Raw genomic sequence first — 22,535 nt, forward strand, 5'->3', positions numbered from 1 at the left:
AATTAAAAACTTTAATTATTTTGCCAATAGATGAAAATATAATAAAAGAATATAGCTAAAGAACTTATTTTCGTTCAAATAACTGTTATTCTATAATTCATATCTCCAAGAAAGTATAGATAATTTAATTAAGAAAATCGTCATTAGTTTTATTAATTACAAATAAGCTTATCATTTATTTATTGCCTATCCATCATAGAAATCAGAGATTAAAAAAATCTATATAGTGAATACAGTGAAAATATAAAATATTATTTATGTATCAATTATAAACATATATGACTAAAGAATATTATGAGAACACAAAATTCATAAATTTAAATGTTATAAATCTATTTTTTTTTAAATTTATTATTTAAATAGCTTTTTCTTGCTCAGATTTAATTCGTTCTTTTTTCAATTTTTTAAGTTCAGCGGCCATAGTTTCTTCCTCCTAAATTGCAACAATAAACAAATATAGAATTACCATTAATCGCAAGACAGTTCATACAGGGTATAAATAATTCCGTGATTGGTGTTTTATAAATATTATAAAAAAATTCAAATTTAAATTCTAATATAAAAAATACATAGTATTCATCTAAAAAATATATTCATTTACTATATAAAACAAATCGCAATAGTTTTAAAAAAATGAGCATTTTATCCTAATAATAATAATGTTTTAATTAATAAATACCAGTTGAACACATAATTATTCTAATCCTTCATTGCACAGGTGGGACTATGCAGATATCAAAAACGTTATTATTTAAAATTCTTTCGATATTTTTGCCTGAATCTTTTAGTAGTTTATTAGGCCCTCGGCAAATCACTCATATGGAACCACATGTGTGTCTCATCATTCCCTTCAAACATAAATTTCAATTTAATAACACAGGCAGAAATTAAAAAGACAAACAAATACAAAAATTTTAAAAACTTCATATTCACTCCAGTAGCGACTTCTACTAACGGGTATTTTTCGCCTTCAACATTTATGTTTTTAAAAAAATCTGGGTAATAAAATACGACTTTTCACAAATGAACCCAGAGAATTACTTTTTATTCGACAAAAAATTCAAATAGGAATTTTTAGACACAATTATGGTTCCTTTTTGAGGACTCAATTATAGAATTTTATTTTTAATTATATAATTATAAATTATAATTTTTTTAATTCGGTTTTATGTAAAATTTTTTTAAATAAAATAAAGAATAAAGTTAAAAAAAAAGTATATATATGTAAAATTAATTTACTAGTTCATGAGTAATAAGGGTTTTTTGGAACTTTTTTAATCTGTTTTGGCTTTGATATATTAAGCATAAATAAACACTTTTTTATATATAATTTTATTAGTTAAAAGTATTATATTAATATCTGAACTTAGATAAACATTCTACATCATCAAAATTTATACATTTCTTTTATATCAAATTCTGACATTTAAAATAATTTGTCACTTTTTCGACTCTCTTGACAAAAACTGTCATATAATGATAAAATAACATTAAATTATTAAAATAACAGTTAAAATCATTAACTTATAGTTTATTTAATATATTTTTAAAATATAAAAACTACAATTAATTTGATTTTAATATATAGTTTTTCTAAATTGGAGTCTGAGGGTACACGACCTATTCTCTAGCATAATTTTTTTTACCTGTGCAATGAAGGGTAAAATGAATTGTGTAAATAAACAAGACTGAAGGTATTAATTTAAAAACTGAAACCTGTAGTGAGTAGGGTTTCAATATTTCTGTAACAACACCTGTGCCTATAGTCTTATCACCGTCTCTTACAGTAAATCTTCTACCTATTTCAATGACCATGGGCTTCAGTAGATTTATTTCAACTGTTGAATCTTCGCCTGGCATTATCATAGCCTTTCAATATTTTTATGAATGAATAAAATATTTCTAAATTCTATTCTTTGATCGCACTTCTTTTGTAATATATTTAACTACCTTATAATTTAGACTAAGAGGTAAGCGCTGACCGCCTCGATTTTCTATTAAATTTTTTGACCCTGCTTGTAAATTATTTTAACCCCCAAAAAAATAAATATCTTGTATAAGTTGTCTCGCCTGGCCCGTAATGATTTTTTATGAAGGAAAACGATTGATTTGTCTAATTATTAGCCATTAAAACCCTTTTAAAAACTTTGGCTCAGCCATTAAAAATATCTTGCACAGTTTGTCCAGCCTTGCCTAAAAATTAATTGATTAATTCAGTTGAGTAAAGAGTTAATTTTAACTAAATATTTGATGATCTCAAAAAAGGTTACCTTATCTCCGAGTATCAAATCTCCCGTACAATTCCAGGTCATACAAAATAACATGGGGCGATGATGATTCAAGACTGGCTTTTCTCTTCCTCCTTCTTCTTTTTTCAAAAAATATATCTGGAAAAATATATTTAATTTTTAAAATTAATAACTACAAAAAATCGAATTTGTTAATATAATGTCTTAAAATAAATATTGATATACTTAAAAAAGTTATCATATTTTTATAAAGCACCTCACAAGATACTTAGTTTTAACTAATTTCTCTTTATTTAAATAACGTTTACATTTTATTTTGTCAACATGTACACTGTGTTCCAATTAAACTGATACCCTTCTTGTTAATAATCTGTTAATTCTAAAAATAATCCAATAAAATTTTACATTAAGAGAGGGATAAATTATGAATGTTTTCTGCAGATGCCATCAACTCTATCAATAGAGTCCAAAGTTATAAAATTCATCTTTTTATTAAACTTTACATTAAGCAAAAGATAATAAAAAAAATGGTTTTCAGTAAAGATGACTTGAGTTTAATTAAAATTTTACAAGAAAAACATTATAAAGAGCCAAAAGGTTTCTGAAGGAATTTCCTTATAGAAAATGGTCTATCGCCAAAATCGATTGATTACAAAACTTTAATCTAATAGATCAGCAGAAAAACGGTATAGTGGTGGTAGACAGCACACAGCGTATATTGAAAATGTTGATTCTGTTGAAACACTTGTAGTGAGCCAAAAAAACCGACCTGGCCACCCACAGAACAATTTATCAAGTATCCCGAGAAACTGATATTTTGAAAGTTTATCAGATTATCCACAAAGAGATGCAGCTGAAATGTTTAAAAAAAAACAAGCCCATGACCTAACCGATGGGAATAAGATTCCCTGTTTGGTACAAACCAAACAACTTAACAAAAATAACCTTAGTTCATTTCAAATGGTACACGGATGAAAAGCTGTTTACAGTAACTCAACCGGTAAATCCAAAATGATAAGAAGATGTTGCAATTTCAATGAGAAAAAAACAAGTTGCATACAAATGTTTGTTAAAATAACATTTGACTCAAATTAATTTTAAATGTTGATGTTATCATGTTTTTGTCTTGTAAAGTTTAATAAAAAAATGAATTTTTAATTGTTGGAAAGTTCGAATTTTATTTGTCCAACTTTGAATTGTACATAACTCTGCACCCTATTGATAAAATTTGCAATATTGATAATTTATCATTCTCTCAATCTTTAAGATTTAATTATTAATAGAATTGACAGATTTATTGCTAAAACAAAATGGGTATCAGTTTATTTGGAACACAGTGTATAATCTTGAGAATTTTTTTAGTCCATATAGTGCTCATATTATTTCTTTTAAATATATTAGTTTATTCTAATATTTTAATATTTTAAAAGAGATGCAATGATAAATTTTAAAATATAAATGATTTCTAAGTCATGAGTGATTCTTTTAAAACTTGGCTAATACCATGGCTATTATTTTATTTATAACTTTCTTTGAGGTAATAATTATATTTCAATCAATGCTTTTTAAAAGGTAGTAATGTTATAATTAATATTTTAAAAAAATAGTTATATTTTATCAAATTTGTAGAAATTATTGTTGAATGAATTGATTTAAAACGTTATTTTTCATATAGGTTGGCATCAATAATGAGTGTCCAATATTTTTTAAATCAAAATTTTTTATTTTTAATTCGATGTTTAGACATTGTCAATAAAATAGATAGAATAAATTATGAAAGATGTTTGATACTTTGCATTTACTTTTTAAGCTTTTAATTATATTTTTTACTGACTTGTTTTAATTGTTAATTGCTTTGATTCAATTTTAAAAACAAAATATTTCAATTTAAATCATTATTTGTTCAAAATACACTCCTATCTACCATCCGACAAGAAACTTTTATAAAATATGAAATTTATAATACAAATGATTAACAGTCCGAATATATTATTTCTTTTATACAGACATTTTGTACACCAATTTTTTTGCTCATAAATCAACCTGCGCATTAAATCGTTTGTTGGGTTGCACGGTTTTAGGCTTAGCTACGACCCAACCCCTTTTGATGTCCTCTTTTTTGACACCTCGTATAAGAAGACCAATTTGGTCACCAGCTTCAGCCTTGTCAAGGGTTTGCTGAAATGTTTCAACTCCTAATAAAATTTAAAGGTGTAAAAAACATATGATATCATGGTTTAACTACACTCCATTGGCGTATATGTTTAATAATAATAAAAAACTAAAAATATTAAAGAGATATTCAAAAGATAATATTCAGGGTATCGATGGTGTGAATCATTACAACAGAGTAATTATTGATCGTAAAAATTACCAGTGATAGTAGTTTTAATAGGTTTAGCAGATCCCACGATTTCAGCCTCCATTCCTTTGTTCAAAAGTCCCCTTTCTAATCTTCCCGTTATAACAGTTCCTCTACCTTAGAAAGGAAATTTTAATTAATTAAAAAGCTTTAAAAAAATATTTGTATTATGAAAATTTGAAAATAGTGCATACAAATTGGGCAAAAGTGTTTAAGGTTGTTTTACTAAAAATGCCTCATTATTTAAATTAAAGTGACATTTTTTTGCAATGTGGTTAACACAAACTAATTTGAGTTTATTTAACGCAAAAACATTTACCAATTTATGTTACATTTAAAAGATATTTTTTTAAATAAAATATAAAACAAAAGTTTTTTAAATATGAAATGATTATATTCAGAGAGCCCCGTGCTTTAATAATCATATTTTATTGTAATTAAACAATCAGATGGCACGCAATCTCATCACTATATCATTCAAAGAAAAAAAGATAGAAAAAAGAGAAAATAATATTTATGCTATAAGTAATAAATCTGGTGAATTCCATAAGAAATAAACAAAAAAACCCGGATTCTCAACCCGACTCCCTTAGATTTTTCTAAAATTTTTACAAGAGTTTGTATATAAAACTTTAGCCTACAATTCCAAACAGCGGCTGAGTTACGGGCCTCTAAATGTCGAAAAATAGGGCATTTTGGGCAAAATGCTCTCCCTTTAATTTTAAACATCTTTGGATATTGTTGAGCTAGAAGCGTCACTTAAATTTCTCTATATAGCCTAATGGTGGACCTTTAAAGTTAAAAAATATTGATTATTTTTAAAAAATTTTAAATGCCCAAAATCTAAAATAGTTATAAAATCAAATCGACATTTTTTTTTATGTTTAGATATAAGATTAATAAATAATTAAGAAAATTTCAAGTTGGGCCGAGCTCAAGTTTAGGAAATATGGCATTTTAATCATTGATTAATATCAAATATATAATATAAGTCAAAAGCTATATTTATGTTTAATATTTAAAGGAATAATTATTTATGATCTAGGAAATAAAAGTGGGGTGGGGGGGGGGGCTTTGGTTAATTTATTTTGAATTGAATTTTTATCATAAAAATAACTAAAAAATACAAATCTATTTGTGATTATAATTTTTTGAAGACAAAATTTAATTTTTATATATTGTAAAATCAATAATTTTCACAATATGAAAATAGTTTAACTTTAATTAATTTTCTCTAAATGGCATAAAAGCATGAAACTTCTGATTCCGGAAATGGGTTTGACCTTTTGAACAAGATAATTTTTCACAATTATCATCTTTTACATGTGCGTAATTAATTCCAATGATATTTGCTTTATAAAAATTAAATGAATCTAAGATGTTTCATATTTGATTCTCATATGAACGCTGAAGGTAGCTCTTTCTGCTAATCCTTTATGATGTTTGCCATGGGCTATTACGAAAAAATGTCGTTCCGCTTGATTCCAACTTCAAGTTCATAATGGCGTAGATTATGAATTTTATTCATATATAAATTACTACACCATCAGGAAAAAAATTTTTGATAAATTTTAAAATTTAATTTTACGAAAACCAATCATTTTAGTTTAGAAAAAAAATTGGTCCTAAATCTGCAAATTTATTAAAGCTCACTTTTATATCAATATAAGTTTCATTAAAATTAGATTATAATTATTTGATAGAAAAAATTAGTTTTTTCTTTAATTGGTTCTCTCTTTTAAACTTTATTGAAATCACATTAAATAGGAATTATGAAATTTTCGAATTATCTAAAATAGTCTCGAAAAAGCCTTTATAATATTTGGTTGGATAAAACACCCTTTCGCTTGGCCAATTTTTTTTGCTATCCTTGCCATAGATTCAATTCGTAGAAAATTCTTCTTGTTTTTAAGGTCCAAGAATTTGGTAAAACTGTCAATATCTGAATTTCCTCATTTCGTATTTGTTGTTTCAAATTTATTTTTCAATTACTTAATGATTTCACATTCATCGTTAATATTAAAAGAATATCTTTTGAAAAAATTTTCAAAACATATTTCTTATTTTTTTTATGTCAGATAATGCAAATTTTATCATTAATGATTTATTCTGGTTAATCATCCAAGGAAGTACATTTCTTAAGTTTTCATAGCATATATGTTAATCCAATTTATGAGAATTTTAGGAACGAAATAAATTTATTACATACAATCAGGCCTAAAATATTTCTTTAAAATATACAGGTTGGGCCGGGCCAAGAATTTTTTTTAAAATACCCGGGTCATATATTTTAATTTTCATTACTATCTATAAAATTAAAAATAAATATTGTAAAAAAATCTGGACAGAGTTTGAAAATATAAAAACCAGGCCGGGCCGAAAAAATCCGGGCCGGGCTATGCAAATGGTACCCCTGCAGGTCTCTGATTTAAATATATAAATAATTAATGATTTTTCATATTTATTACGAATTTTTACATGACTATTGATAAATATCATATCTCCTAAACCTGAAATGGACCCAACTTAAAATTGCACATTTATTATTTATTTTAAATATATATATATAATTTGAGAGGAAAAAATGATGATTTGATTTTATCACCATTTCCGGTTTCTGACATTTAAAATTATTTAACAATATTTAACATTATAGAACTATAAAGGCCTTCCATTAGGCTAGAAAGAAATTTAAATGACGAGATATTTGAAATTAAGCGGAGAGCATTTTGCCTAAAATGCCCTATTTTTTCGACCTTTAGAGGCCAGGCCCATAGCTAAGCCGTTGTTTGGAGTTAAAGCTAAAATTTTATTTTTTCTTAGTTATAATATATGCAAACTCTAGTAGTAAAAATTTTAGGAAAATCTAATGGAATCAAGTTGAAACTCGTTGATTTGGAATCTCTCAATTTATATCACTTATTGAGAGAAATTTTTAAATTTGGAGATCGGAAGCGTATGTAGAGTAACTACCATGTGAATCAGCCATTTATTTACCATTAAATTTTGTGTATTACTCAATTTAGGTGAAAAATCTACATAAAATGAATATGTGTTAAGTAGTGTTGTTAAAAACCCGATTTGGGCCGATTTTCCAAAACGGCCCGATTACAATGTTTCCCATTCAAAAAATGAAAAGTGTCAATCAAAAAAGGAAAAGGTCCGATCAAAAGAGTCGATTATAAAAGGAAAAGTGTCAAACAAAAAAGGAAAAGGTCCAATTAAAAAAGGAAAAGTCTCAATCTACAAAGTAAAATTCCCAAAAGGAAAGGAAAAGTGTCAATTGACAAAGGAAAATTGTTATATTTTTTAATATTTATTTATTTTTGTTATTCCTTATTATTTTATTTCTAACTTTTTAAGACTTCTTTATGTCATTTCCAATCTTTATTTTCTTATCTTTTCTCAATTTATTTTTCTTCTCATATTTGATAATTCATTTTTGTCTTTTTAAAATTAATATAAATATTTCGTTATTTTTCTTCACTTCTATTACTCCATATTTTATGTCATTTTTAACAATTCTTTCCTCTTTTTCACTTTACATAACAATATTGACTTTTTATGATTTTTTCTCCTTATATTGTTGTCTTTTACATATCCCTAACTTTTTCAATCTCTTTAAGTCATTTTTAATTTTAATTTTTCTGATCTTTTCTCAATTTTTTTTCTTCTCATTTTTGATCATTCTTTTGCAATTATTTTTAATTTTCACTTTATTTTCTAACTCAATGGCAGACAATTTTTTTATTAGAATTTTTTACATATCAAATTATTTAATTACAATTGCGGAATTAAATTAATCGTTTGGTTATAATGTAACTTTTTAAAATTAAATAAGTTTGAACTATAATTAATACTAAACGATATGTAAATTAATAAAATATAATCATATTTAAATTCTATTTTAAAATTTTAATGTGTATGCAAGAAGATTCAATACTTTTGAGGAAGTATAAATAAATTTTTTGTAATTTTTAATACTATATTCTTTGATTTTTGAATAATTAAAAGTAAAAATGAGGTAAACTAAGGATTTTACTCTTTTTTTGTCATTCATTACATTTGTGAGTGTATTTAAAAAAAAAATTTTTTTATTATAAAAAATAAAATCATGAAGATATGTTAAAAACAAGAAGAAAAACATTAACTGTGAAACAAAAGCTCTAATAATTGACATGTTAAAAAAGGATAGTATGAAAAATATAGCATTATGTTAATTAAGCTATAAAACAGTGACAAATTTTAAATACTCTATCTCAAAAATGGAATAAAATATAAGGAGGTTCAAGTGCACGCAAGAAATTAAATCAAGAACAGGAAGAATATATATTAAATTGTATAAATTTGGATTGCACTTTATCCTTAAAAAGGTTATGTGAAATGATTAAAGAAAGATATGATATAGAAATATCAAAAAATACGGTACCAAGGTTACCATCCAAATTTTGGTTTAGCTTTAAAAGAGTATCACTACTTTCAGTTAGAGAAAATACCGAATAAAATATCGAGATTCGCAAAGAATACGCGAAATGGTTTGTAGATGTAGCCTATATGATAGAAAAATTTATCTTTATCGATGAGAGCGGGTTTTCAATTATTAATGAGGCAGTTATATGAATATTCAAAAATAAATAAAAAGGCAATTAAAAATGTTTAAGAGATAAAGACAATGAATTATACTATAGTTGCTGTTCTCACGATTGCGGTAATATTCAGATTCGAGGTTCTTAATGGCCCCTGCAGCGATATACACTTTAGCAAATTGTGAATGAAATGCTAAATCATTTTGAAGAAGGCAACATAATGAATATGATTTTTGTGATTGATAATGTTCCATTTCATTATAACCATACAATTATGGAATCGATCGAAAGAAGAGGGTATACAATAAAATAGTTACCAAATGTGTTTTTTTCAATGAGAATTTAGTCAGAAATCAAGATCCCAATAACGAAGATGAATTAATTCGTTTTATAGAGCATGGAGAGAGAGGAATATCTGAGGAGAAAGCAAAGAATTATTTTAGAAATACAAAGACCTATATTACAAAATGTAGAAGGGGGAAATTATTAAATATAAATTTTGTTTCTTACTATATAATACATCGTAATTATGAATAAATAATTTGATATGCAAAAAAATCTAATAAAAAAATGTCTGTATATGAGTAATGAAAATTAACTCAAAATTAAAAATAATTACAAAAAAAGAATGATCAAAAATGAGAAGAAGAAAAAAATAGAGAAAAGATCAGAAAAATAAAGATTAAAAAAGACTTAAAGAGATTAAAAAAGTTAGAATATGCTAAAGATAATAGAAAAAATCATAGTCATGTAGGATGAAAAAAGAGGAAAGAATTGTTAAAAAATGACATAAAAATGGAGTAGAGAAGTGAAGAAAAATGACAGGAAAAATGACAGGAAAAATTTATAAATTATTATTAAAAAGATAAAAATGAGAAGAACCCCCCCCCCCACTCTACCTCTTAAAAATGCTTTGATGTTAAAATATTTTATTTTGATTTCTTGTGCATTTTAATTGAAACAAAATAAGAAGGAATAATAAAAAAAAATTTTAAAAAATAACGATTTTCCTTTTTTGATTTACACTTTTTCTTTTTTGATTGGACTTTTTTCTTTTTTGTTTGACATTTTTTTTTTGATTGAACCTTTTCCTTATTAGTTTGACATTTTTCCTTTTTTGATCGGACTTTTTCCTAAGTCTTTTAAACTTTTCCTATTTTGATTGACACTTTTCCTTTTTTGATAGAACCTTTTCCTTTTTTGATTGACACTTTTCCTTTTTTGATAGAACCTTTTCCTTTTTTGATAGAACCTTTTCCTTTTTTAATTGACGCTTTTCCTTTTTTGATAGAACCTTTTCCTTTTTTGATAGAACCTTTTCCTTTTTTGATAGACACTTTTCCTTTTTTGATAGAACCTTTTCCTTTTTTGATTGTACCTTTTACTTTTATGATTTACCCTTTTCTTTTTTTGATCGGACTGTTACCTTTTATGATTGAGACTTTTCCTTTTTTTGAATGGGAAACCCTATAAGTTTTAGCTAAAATAATATTATATAAGCATCGAGATTTCGCAAATAGATGTCCAACCAGATCTGTGCAAAATCCTTAGGTATACATAATGTTATATTGGTTATAATCTTAATCAGACCGTTTTTAAAATCAATCCTAATTGGACTTTTTAACAACATTAGTGTTAAGTATAGTTCAAAAGTTTACGGCAAAATTGTCTGAAATTCATAATGTAAGTACTCCAAATACATGTTGGAATACTTTTCCGATCAAATCAGATTTTCAATATAAATATATACCATAATGAATCACGATTTTAAAAAAAATCAGGGACCTGCAGAGGTACCATTTGCATGGCCCAACCAGGCCAGGATTCGGATTTTTTTAAATATATTCATTTATTTTTTAATTTTTATAGTTAATAATGACGATTTTAAATATTTGTTTTATAATGCAAAGCCCGACCCGAGTATATTTTACAAAAAAATTCAGGCCCAGGAATCCAGGCTGGGTCAGAGGTCTTAGAAAACAATATAGTTCTGCAGGTCAGATTCGAGTTGGCTTCCCCAGTTCGGGAAAGAAGGTGTAAAAAAATATTTGCCAGGTGCGAGCATATTTGATAAACATTATTCTTTTCAAAATATTTTCCCCCCTTTGGATTTTTTTTCTTTCAAAATAAAAAAAATTTTTAAACTCAGGACTAGTAACCTAGGTAAAGTTAACAACCTGTACCAGGTTCAAAGGTCTCTGAAATTATGCTTTATTTTCAAAAAAATGACTTATGATTTTGCAAGATTTTTAATATTTACTTATATTTAAAATAATAAAAATATCAAAGACCAGTATAACCAATAGAATGACTGCTGTAGCTGCGATTCACAAATTCACTTATAATGCTTATGGCCCATAATATTATGACTGCAATTCGCAAATTCCCACTCATATTGTATTGTACTATAATGGTAACTGTAAATAGATGAGTATGTAGTAGGATAACAGCGATCCTTAATTTTGCATGCATGTTAAAGATTTAATTAGATTTTAAATTATTAATATAGTTTTTAGAGTTTTCAAAATTTTGCCCAAGTTTTTATTTTTCCTAAAATAAGGTTAAAAAATTGAAACCTTGGTTAAATTATATTTTTAAAATTAACTCCCAATAAAAAAGAGGCATCTTCGTTCTGATATTTTATGGTATTTATTCACAGTCATTTTATTTCCAAAACATCGATTTTCATCTTAAAAAAATGTGGCCACTATTTATGATAAATAATTAGGACTCGTATTTATCTCATTATTTTAATCCCAAACGATTTTAATTTAAAAGCCACATATTGGAAATGGGAAATTAATATTAGTAGCAGTAATGTTAACCGCAGTCATTTTCATATAAAAAAAGGGCTGCAAATTGAAGTAAAAATTCTGCTTTCTGTCTCAATGCAGCAGAGGATGAGCAGCGTTTTCGGATAACTAATGGAGGTTTAAAAGGTTCCCTGTGATCTGGGATAGAATAGGATTCTTGTTTGCTCGATGGATTGTAAAAAATCAACAAAAGAGGTTGATGCCCGGAAGGACATCAGATAGTAAAAACTCCTTCATTCCTTTCAAAATGTCCGAGAGATGACTTAAGACAAGCTAGATGAACGTGATAGTAATGGCATGAAAATACAAGGTTTGAATCAATGACGATGCCCAAAACCATGAAAAATGAAGAAAGGGGGCCTACCCGAATGCACCTGAAAAGGTTCATAATGAAGGAGAAAAAGAGTTATATTAATCGCAGTTATTATAATCCCATATTTTCAAACATCAATTTTTAATTGAAATATAGCAGCCAATGTTTTTGAAGTGAGAAATTAATATTATTTATCTGCAGCAATTTAAATCCCAGTTATTTTCAATCATCAATTTTTGTAGAAAAAAATGGTCACAGTCAATTTAATCCCAATTATTTTCAAACATCGATTCTAAAATAGTCAATTAGCAACCTTCATTATAACCTGGACAGTCAACTAATTTTTTGAAACTTACGTGATTTTGAAAGAAAAATAAACATAAAAGAAGATGAGGAAGGGGGTTAAAAAAATATTTCTAAAAAATGTCTACCAAATCTGTTCTACCTGACAAATATACCAGGCCTGTAAAGCTAAATAGGTCTAGCCTACTGGTTCTGAAATATATTGAGTCCACCTGTTATAGAAAAAACTTGTTCTATTGGCATCATAAATGGTTTATCGAGTATTCTTTCGGGTATAGGAATGTATTCATCAACGCAATCTAATAGTTTGAGTATGGTTTTCTCGCCTAATTTGGGGTCTTTATCCTTTTGTCAAATATATAATTTTGATAAAATGATTACTTACTATAAGAGGCTGCTCAATTATAAAATATTTCAGACGTTCTACAATTAACTTAATAGATTGTTAGTAGAGCATGCTTATCCTCATAGATACTTCAGTCATATGAATAGAAAAATAAGATATCCTTTATAGAATGCAAAGTTTACTACATATATAAATATATAACATATATGTTAAAAAAACTTCTAATGCAAATAATGCTGATCCCGATACAATGGGAGTGTTATCTCCATCATACCCATATTGGTTAAGTAATTCTCTGACTTCCATCTCAACCTTTAAATAAAATTTGAATTGTAAAATATTATTTTTCAGGAAGTAAATATATAATTAGAAATTGGAAACTCAAAATATAATAAAATATTTTACATGAACATGAAGTGCAAAATAAATGGTATAAATCAATCATTTTTACCAAATCCAACATTTCTTGATCAGCAGAGTCAGCTTTGTTGATGTAAACGACTATATGATTGATTCCTATCTAAATTTATTTAATAATCAGTTAAAATTTAAAATTATGAATATAAACCGAAAATCAAACCTATCCAATGTTCGACGGAATTAAGTTTAGAAAATTTGTTAATAAGTTTGAGTTCAAACATGTTTAAACCCGATTAAGGGGTTTAGTTCAATGTTTTTAAATTTAGATGACGCAATATATAATTTAGCAATAATTTTTTTTCTTATTTAATTTCACATTTTCAGGTGGTAAGCTCTTTCAATATCTCTTCCAATTTTATATTATTCATACATTTTATTCAATTTATTTAGTGATATAGCTTTAATTTTGTAGGTCCATTGAAGTTTTGGTCTTCCTCTCTTTCGTTTACCCATCCTAAACTCTTAATCTTGTTTCCTATAGTTTTTAGGCCTTCTCATTGTATGCCAGTCTGTTTACCATGATCTTTGTTTTAATCCGTACTACCTTCAACCTCCCAGTATATTTGTATTTTTATCCTTTTTTGATTACCTACTATCATTCTCAGCATTCACATTTCCATTGTCTGTGAACTTTTCTCGTCTTATTCTTTGCCTAGCCATGTTTCCAAACTATATAGGCTAGTTAGTTGTATTATGGAACTGTATATCTTCCCTTTGTGGGAAATTCTTCAAAGAGCACTCCTGATAAATAACCTCTTTGTTGCGTAGCGACTACTAGATAGGTTTTCTTGGAATTCTATCTAAAGCTTTCTCTAGATTGAGAAAGACCATATGGGGTTTTTGTTTATTTCCCGGTAACTTTTACTCATTTGTCTAATTGCATAAATGTTTTTTATGATTACACTTAGTTTAATTCATATAAATTTAAAAATTATAATAACTATTTATAAAAATATTTAAAATTACTAAATAAAAATAAATATATATAAGTATCAAGGCTCTAAGAAGAGTTTAATTTAGTAAGTGTGTTCCTAAAAAAACAAGTATAATTATGTTTAAAAATTTCAAGTTGAAGTTTTTGTTTGAGAAATATAGATTAGCGGTATTAGTTTGTTATTTAAATATTTTCCGCGATAAAATTTTAAAGAAAAGATATGTTGACTGGAAAAAATTGCCGTTAGTTGATATGACTATTGGCTGAAATATAAAATTATTAAGCTTTGAATATTTATTAATTTTTTTATTAAGCTAGTTAGAGGGTTAGAATCAATTGAGGAAGGAAAGGAAGAGACGCAAGTTACTTCCCAAATAAGGGATTTGCCGTTGGACCAGGGGGTGCAGGTTAAACCGTGAGGTCTGAGGCCATCCTGTAATGAAAAATTAGTTGGTTCGAGGATGTTGGGAATTTTTGTCTTAATGCGTTATGGATGATTTTGTTGATAGCTTTATGATTGAGATGACGACCTTGACTACGGGTGAAATTAAGGGGTGTCGGGCATTAGGATGTATGGGGAAATTACATTGGTGGCATATGTGTGGTTGTGTAAGTGAGCATCCAAGTCTAAATCCTATAGTAACTCTCAGTTGTTTTTTGGTTAATAGATTATCTAAGGTTTGGTTTGAAAGTGCTAGCCATTCGTGCTCTCCATATTTATCGTTGGATTGTTATAATTGTATGTCGTTAATATCTGTAGGATTAAGGCTATTTTGTAGGTTTTTTATTTGGGGTTCAATAATAGATTTGTTAGATATTTCAGTTGGAAATGAAAAACCTTATGGGGTAAGTTGATTCCAACGTTAGATTGGCGGTTAAAAGATCATCATTGGATGTTATAAATGATGAGATCGTTGATTTGAGGGATAGGCGATTTGAGATAAATAGATAGGGATAATAGTTCTAAAGAAATCGTGTCGATACAACTTAGTTTAGCAGGTAATTGGACAAATGCTAATTTAAGTCCGATAATGAGAGGTTGAGGATTCTTTATAAAGCGAATATTATGTTGATTGAAAAATTTTAAGGCGGTAAATGAGGAGGATGAGATGAAAAGATGCGAGATTTTAGATAGATATAAAAACATAAAAAAGTTGGTGTGATGGAATTTGGTTAATGAACTTTTCAAGGTTTTGCATTTCAGAAAATGTTTATCGATAATTTTTCCGATATATTATTATTTAGTAATAGGGAGCCAAGAGTTGGATATCTTCTTTTTCAATAATAGTGTAATCTTAAAAAAAATCAGAGGGTATCTCCGGGTCAGGCGCGTAACCGGGGAGAGAGAAATTCCCCCCCCCCATTGCAAATTGACTGTTTTTATAAATATCATTTTAAGCTAATAAAAATTTTACCCCCCCCCCCCCAATTAAAATTTTACAAATATTTGAATATCAATTTTCCAACATAAAACTTATAGTCAAGGAGAAATCAAACGGTAATTTATTTTATTATTATATATAATTATTTTACAAAATTCAAAATTATTAGTGAGTTGGAATTTGTGAGTTGAAATTAATAAGTATTTTAATTATTAATAAATATCTAAAAATTTTTTAATATTTTTCATTTTTACTTCCGTTTTGTAGAATAGAAGAAATAGAAATACAAAAGTTAAATAAGGCTGAGCATGAAAAAAAGTAATGTGTCGTCAGAAGCTATATCATTATTGAATTCAATTGATCAATCAGAGTTAATCATTGCTATAGTTGCATCAATAAATTATTTTCCTATAGCTCACTACTTTGTAAAAATTTACAAAAACCAAATTTAGATTTGGTTCAAGTTATTGATTTGGCGGAAAATATATACGAACAGGTGGATACAATAAGAATGAATGTAGATAAATATTTTCATAATATTTATCTAGACGTTGAATCGAAGGCTAAATTTTATGATATAACACTAATTAAACCTTGTCTAGCACCTAGGCAATTATTGAGATTAAAATATTGGCTCAACTGAAGAATATTATAAAATATCCATTTTCATCCCATTCTTAGATACTTTTTTATTGCAAATAAAAATACGGTTTTTAGATAAAAAACAAGTCTTTAGAAATCTTCAAGTTTTATTACCCGAAGATCTTTCTTAGTTTTCTATTGGTAAAATTAAATATTTAGCAAATTTTATTCCTATGATATTGATACTGAAATGAATTTAATCAGTGAATTCGAATTGTGGTATAAATATTTACTACAGCTATTTTACCTGAGAATGCTATTGATGCGCTCAATCGGTGTAAAGAAACCTTGGCTCAATTTTCTAACATTTTGAAGTTTTTTTTATTCTTGCATGTTTGCCTATTACAACGTGTACGAATGAAAGGACTTTTTCCAACTTGAGAAGGTTGAAAAAATATTTAAGAAGTACTACTTCCGAATCTCGGCTAAATAAGTTAGCTCTGTTAAATATCCACAGATATTCGGTTCCAGTGACAAACGAAATTCTTGATGAATTGGCAATATTCCCACGAAAATTAAAAATCACATTATAATTATAGTATTTAAAATTTTCTGTATAATATTGTATTTGATAGAAGTTAAAAAAACTTTTTTTTAAAATTATATTTTAGTCAATATTTTATACATACTACTATTAGTATTTTCAATAAAAAAAATTATATTCTACTTATATTGTATGAGAATTTATGCTGAGGCTAGTTTTTAAAGCAAATTTTATAAAAAAAATGACATTAAACTTTATTTCAACTTTAAATTTATATCCATAAGCATGAATTAGTAAATAATAGTTAAAAATAGAAATATAATAGTTAAAAATAGAAATATAATTATTATTAAATTATGAATAATTTAAGAGAATAGCTAAAACATAAGACCCAGCTGAAGGCAGGGGAAAAGCTGACCAAAGCCAGGTAAGAGGGTTTGGGAGCAAAACCCCCCCAAAATTCCCCCCCCCCATAAGAAAATCCTGAATACGTCACTTCTCCGGGTTGAGGAAACATATTTCTGTTTTGATTTTGTTTAATTGTAAACCGATTTTAATGCATTCTGTTTTGAGATGGCTAAGGACTTTGCTTATCTGATGTGAATTACGGCATAGTGTGCCATCATCTGGGTAGCATAGGTTAAGGTCGAGGTCTAATTTATTTTATCATGTTGTGAATAGCTAAGCAGAAGAGAATAGGGCCGAGAGGGTCGCCCTGTTGTACTCCCTCTTTGGGAAAAATAATGTTACCATTAGAAATGAGGGGAGTGCTATTCTTATAGCAAATGTCTACGAAGCGCGAATATTGGGGGAAATTATCGTAAAAAAATCGAGTACTGAGGAACACAAAATTGTATTGAAGGCATTCTTGAAATCGATTTTGCACAACATAGAGTTTATCAGTGGATGTTGAAGGTAGATTCGTAGGCAGTCCTCCTTTAGTTCTGCATACTCATTGTTATTTGCCCAGAAAGGACTGAGAATTGGATTTTATTTTTTATGTAATAATTTTGGCAGAAGTTGGAAAAGTGAACCGATTGCGATTTAGCGGATGCCTCCATGAGGTTTTTCGAAAGCAATCAAGTTGGCACCAAATATAATCTGCTGAGCTAATGTGGGTATATCTTTAATAGTTATATTATTAAGGAAGGTGGTAAGTGAGTTAAAAAGATTATTGGAATTATGAGATATTAGAAATGTTTAGAAGTAAGATGGTGCATAGCCATCCAGGACTGCTGCTGAAAAAATTATTAAATTCTCTTATAGTTTCACAAATATCTTGGTTCGTGATTATGAAAGGGGGGATATTGAGTGGTGGTTTGGTAAGCTTATGTAAGAGTAGCGTGGATGAAGGAATTATAGGTTGTTATGAAGGGTCTCATCGTTAAAAGGAGCTAGTTTTGTTTGTGACGAAATTATTTTTTGTGTGCTCCTTATGTAGTTCATTTATTTTTTTAGATATTTTGTTGCAGGGAAATACCCTCTGATTTTTTTAAAGATTACACTATTATTGAAAAAAAAGATATCCAACTCTTGAGATTCCCATTACTAAATAATAATATATCAAAAAATTATAGATAAAACATTTTCTGAAACGCAAAACCTTGAAAAGTTCATTAACCATGTTCCATCACACCAATATTTTTATTTATTAAAAAAATGCTCCTATCTATCTAAAATCTCGCATTTTTTCCACTCATCCTCATCATTTACCGCCTCAAAATTTTTCAATCAACATAATATAACCTTTATAGAAAGAATCCCCAACCTCTCATTATCGGACTTAATTGGCACCTTGCCCAATTACCTGCTAAACTAGGTGGTATCGACATAATTCCTTTAAAACTATTATCCCTATCTTTATTTATCTCAAATCACCTACTCTCAATTCAACGATTAATCTTCCAGGCATGAAACCAAACTGAGTCTCCTCTATTCGATTATATCTCTCATAGTGCGAACAAATTGAGTGTTGAAATGCACCTTTTTAAAAGCTTATAATGCATTATGGTTGAGTGCTAATTAATATTTTTTATGTCAAGTGTTAAAAATAATTTATAAAAAAGCAAACTGGTTTAATTTTTTTATGCTTTGATATTTTGTGCAAAAATTCGAAAATGGATACAAAATTGTACTTTAAAGTCATCCATAGGATATAGATTACAGAATTCAAGGAAAATATCTTTATGTCCCATAAATCTGAATAAAATTATTCCTATATATGACAACAATAAAATTAAATATGTTTGAATTTATAATTCATTTTTTTTCATTAAAAAATAGTATTAGTGTATATTTTATTTTTGCTTAATAATTATTTGGGGTTTCTTAAATAAATTAATTTGTATAAAAAACTATGGCAGATAAAAAGCATTATCCCACCAGCTGCCAATTTAATTTCTAAACATTATGCCTTGATAGTTTTATTAGTGCAAAGATCCAAATATAAGGTAATTGGTTTCAAGTCAAAGATCAGAGGTTTATGAATGAAAAATGAAGAACACACACAACAACTTAACCTGGTATGTTATTGGGGTATAAATCATATCTTCAGGTTATTACTCCAATCACCATGTCATTGACACAATGATATGATGACTTACAACTAAAGGATAACCTAAGGACATCTGCTTTGGTCATGTATTAATTTTTTTTTTAGAAAAATAGGCTATCTTCTTTGAAGTATTTTTATTTTAAAAAATATTCAAATAATATTCAATAAGGCATTGATCAGCAACTTCTTTAATCATTTGATGTTGTTTATATATGGATACCATGTTAATTCTACTTAGCAAATCATGAAATATTATCACTTACTTGAACTAATATTAAGCTTTACTTTAAGAATCAGTCTAGGATATGGTGGCATATTTTCATCAACACTATAATTCCTTTTATTATTATTGATCTATTTCTGACAAAATGTTATTATTTTCTTTATATTAATTTAAGTTGCTTTATATGAATTTGTTTTAATTAGAAAAACTATTATGATCCATTAATTTATGTATATGTAGTTTATTGCAAATTTTATTTAAATCAATTAATAAAAGTACTCAAAACTTCAGGGTATTTTTCTTACAAAATATTTTTCCTGATTTACATCAAACCTATATATTAAATAAAATATGGTAAATAGATATAAAAGACTATTTTTTTAATGTAATATTAAATAAAAACTTGTTTTGCTAGTAACAAATGTTCCCGAGTTTGAGGCATGGTCCCATCAGTAGCAGCAACCACTAATATTGCTCCATCCATTTGAGCAGCACCAGTTATCATATTCTTACAGAAAATAAAAATAATTTTCATTGGTAATTTGATAATAAAAATATGATTTTAAAGAAATTAATATTCAAATATAAGATTTAAAAAGAACTATCAAATAATTTATAAATGTATCCATGGTATAAACAAATTTCTACACATCTCTTAAAATTATAATATAAATGATAAAACTTTAATATAATCCAAATGGCCTGGACAATCAGTATGTGCATAATGTCTTTTATCTGTGTAATACTCAAAGTGGGCAGCGTTTATTGTTATACCTCTAAGTCGTTCTTCAGGAGCTTTATCAATTTCATCATATTTTTTAAATTTTGCTAAATTCTTTTTTGATAAAACTATGTAAATGTAAATAATATCACTATAAAAAAAATACCTTTTGTTATTGCGGCTGACAATGTAGTTTTCCCATGATCAACATGTCCTATTGTGCCTATATTAATATGAGGTTTATTACGAACAAATGATTTTTTCCCTACAGGAGCGGCTTGGGTTAGAATTGCATATTTTCTAATAATTGTAACATACCTCTAATTATAAAAATAAACTAATTAATTAATATTCAAGTAAACTTGAGAGCCATTATTTGTAAATGTTTTTATACAATTGACAAAATTAAAATTTTTAATAAGCATGTTTTTTTGAAAATTCTTACGATTACGCTAGGAAAACATGACTAATGCTCTTTATAATAATAGCAAAATTATATTACACATATAAATTTTACTACTTATATCTAGTATTTATTTGAATATCTATGAGAGTAATTTGCACTATGAATACCAAAAAAGAGGTACCTTCAGGGCCGTAGCTAGGAATTTTCAGTTAGGGAGGCCGGCTGCTTACTTATGGGAGCCACTATTTTTTTTAAATAAAACAAATAATTAAGCATTCATATAAATTTTTGGCTATTTTCATTAAAATATTATTATGTTATATGAATACAAAACAATACTTAATTTATTTTCATAAGCCATCAATACTAAATTTTGCTCACTTTGATTTTTCATCGACCCTCATGTGCTCAATAGAACTCTCTTTATTATAGAGAAAGAAGCCACCCACCCAAGAAGCCGTTGGTACCCCAATATGATGGCTGCTGAGTAGCATTTATACAATTCTTTAAATGCATGATGATTTTTTTTATACATAATATTTAGGATATTTTCAAAATTATGTGTTTCTTTAACTTCTGCAGATATAATAATCCTTTAGCTATTTCCATATCATGATATAAAGTTTCCATATTTAAGTTAATAATTATTCTAATCGGGCAGTCTGATATAAAATAATCATTATCAAATAGGGATGATGCAAAACTTGATAGAAGATTATAATCATCTTGTGTAAATCTATCTTAAAAATTATCAACAAAGTAATCGATAATTTTATAATAATTCCATTTTAAAGAATTCCAATTGGAGCGTTTTTCGCAAATCAAATTGTAATTTAGTTTCGACTAAAAAATCTTGGAAATTTATAGGCGTTTTACGTACGCTTGATGATTTGTGATGAGTGAGATTAAATTTTGCTAAAGGTTTTTCAGCCTTTATTCTAATCAAATCAATAAAATTATTGCTTCTTATATTTTTTAAATATATTGATCGTGGTATCAATACAATTTTTAGCATCCACTTGATAAGTACCTTCTGACTATACATACTTATATAGTGGATCTCTTGTTATTAACATCTCATTAATTATAATGGCTAATGTAACGTAATTTACATTAACGTATTGAGATAAAAGACTAGAGGCTTCGATAGAATCATGAGTGGAAACCTCTGAATTAAGAATTCCATTAGAAAAGTATACTAATACTTCACCAATAGCCTCAAAATTAACATAAATGATGCGAGATGTTTCTAAATGACCAGTCCACCTCTGGGCTAAAAGTCCTTTAAGAGTATGGCCTGCATATTTACAGGATACGTTAAACAGCCTAAAAAATTATGCGATGAATTGAATAAATTAAAAAAACTAGAAATGATAACAATATTATTATACTAATTTTGAACCACAAGATGCAACATGTCGTTGTAACAATGTATAAAAGGAACTTTTTTATTAATTATTTTTTGAAGTAGGGTTTGTACTTCTCCATTTCGGCCAGACATAACGCTTGTACCATCATATGCCTGGTTTATCATATACGTTGAATTAATATTTAACTCATTAAGTTGCTTTAAAATGGAATTAGTAATGCTTTCAGCAGAACTTTAAATTAATAATCCCTACTAAATTTTCTTGGACTTCTTTAGAGAAAATATAAATAATTATGCTTAGGTTTTCACAACCTGATGCATCTTTTGTCACATCAGCCTTAAGACAAAAAAATCTCACTTTTGTTATATTTATCTGAAATATAATCAAGCACCATATCTACCATAATAGATATTACTTCATTTTGAAT

The 22,535-nt window shown here is 27.1% G+C and overlaps 1 protein-coding gene across 2 annotated transcripts; it reads right to left on the bottom strand.

Moving 5' to 3' along the window:
- Positions 1 to 284: 284 nt before the first annotated feature.
- LOC135931276 (elongation factor Tu-like) lies at positions 285 to 20,778 on the bottom strand. 2 transcript variants are annotated; one of them, XM_065468274.1, is made up of 12 exons: positions 20,695 to 20,778; positions 20,499 to 20,652; positions 20,294 to 20,406; positions 20,015 to 20,119; positions 13,424 to 13,492; positions 13,192 to 13,284; positions 12,839 to 12,971; positions 4,624 to 4,728; positions 4,293 to 4,444; positions 2,271 to 2,387; positions 1,717 to 1,869; positions 285 to 433 (listed from the first exon to the last, which is right to left on the bottom strand). In XM_065468274.1, the coding sequence occupies exons 1-12, from the start codon at positions 20,755 to 20,757 to the stop codon at positions 356 to 358; spliced, it is 1,335 nt and encodes a 444-aa protein (XP_065324346.1). In that variant the 5' UTR covers positions 20,758 to 20,778; the 3' UTR covers positions 285 to 355. The 2 variants fall into 2 exon arrangements, with proteins under 2 accessions (XP_065324346.1, XP_065324345.1); XM_065468273.1 differs by having other exon boundaries at positions 20,294 to 20,460.
- Positions 20,779 to 22,535: the final 1,757 nt, after the last annotated feature.

Source organism: Gordionus sp. m RMFG-2023, chromosome 1, assembly GCF_954871325.1.
Source record: "Gordionus sp. m RMFG-2023 chromosome 1, tfGorSpeb1-WG-v2, whole genome shotgun sequence".
Lineage (NCBI taxonomy): Eukaryota > Metazoa > Nematomorpha > Gordioida > Chordodea > Parachordodidae > Gordionus > Gordionus sp. m RMFG-2023.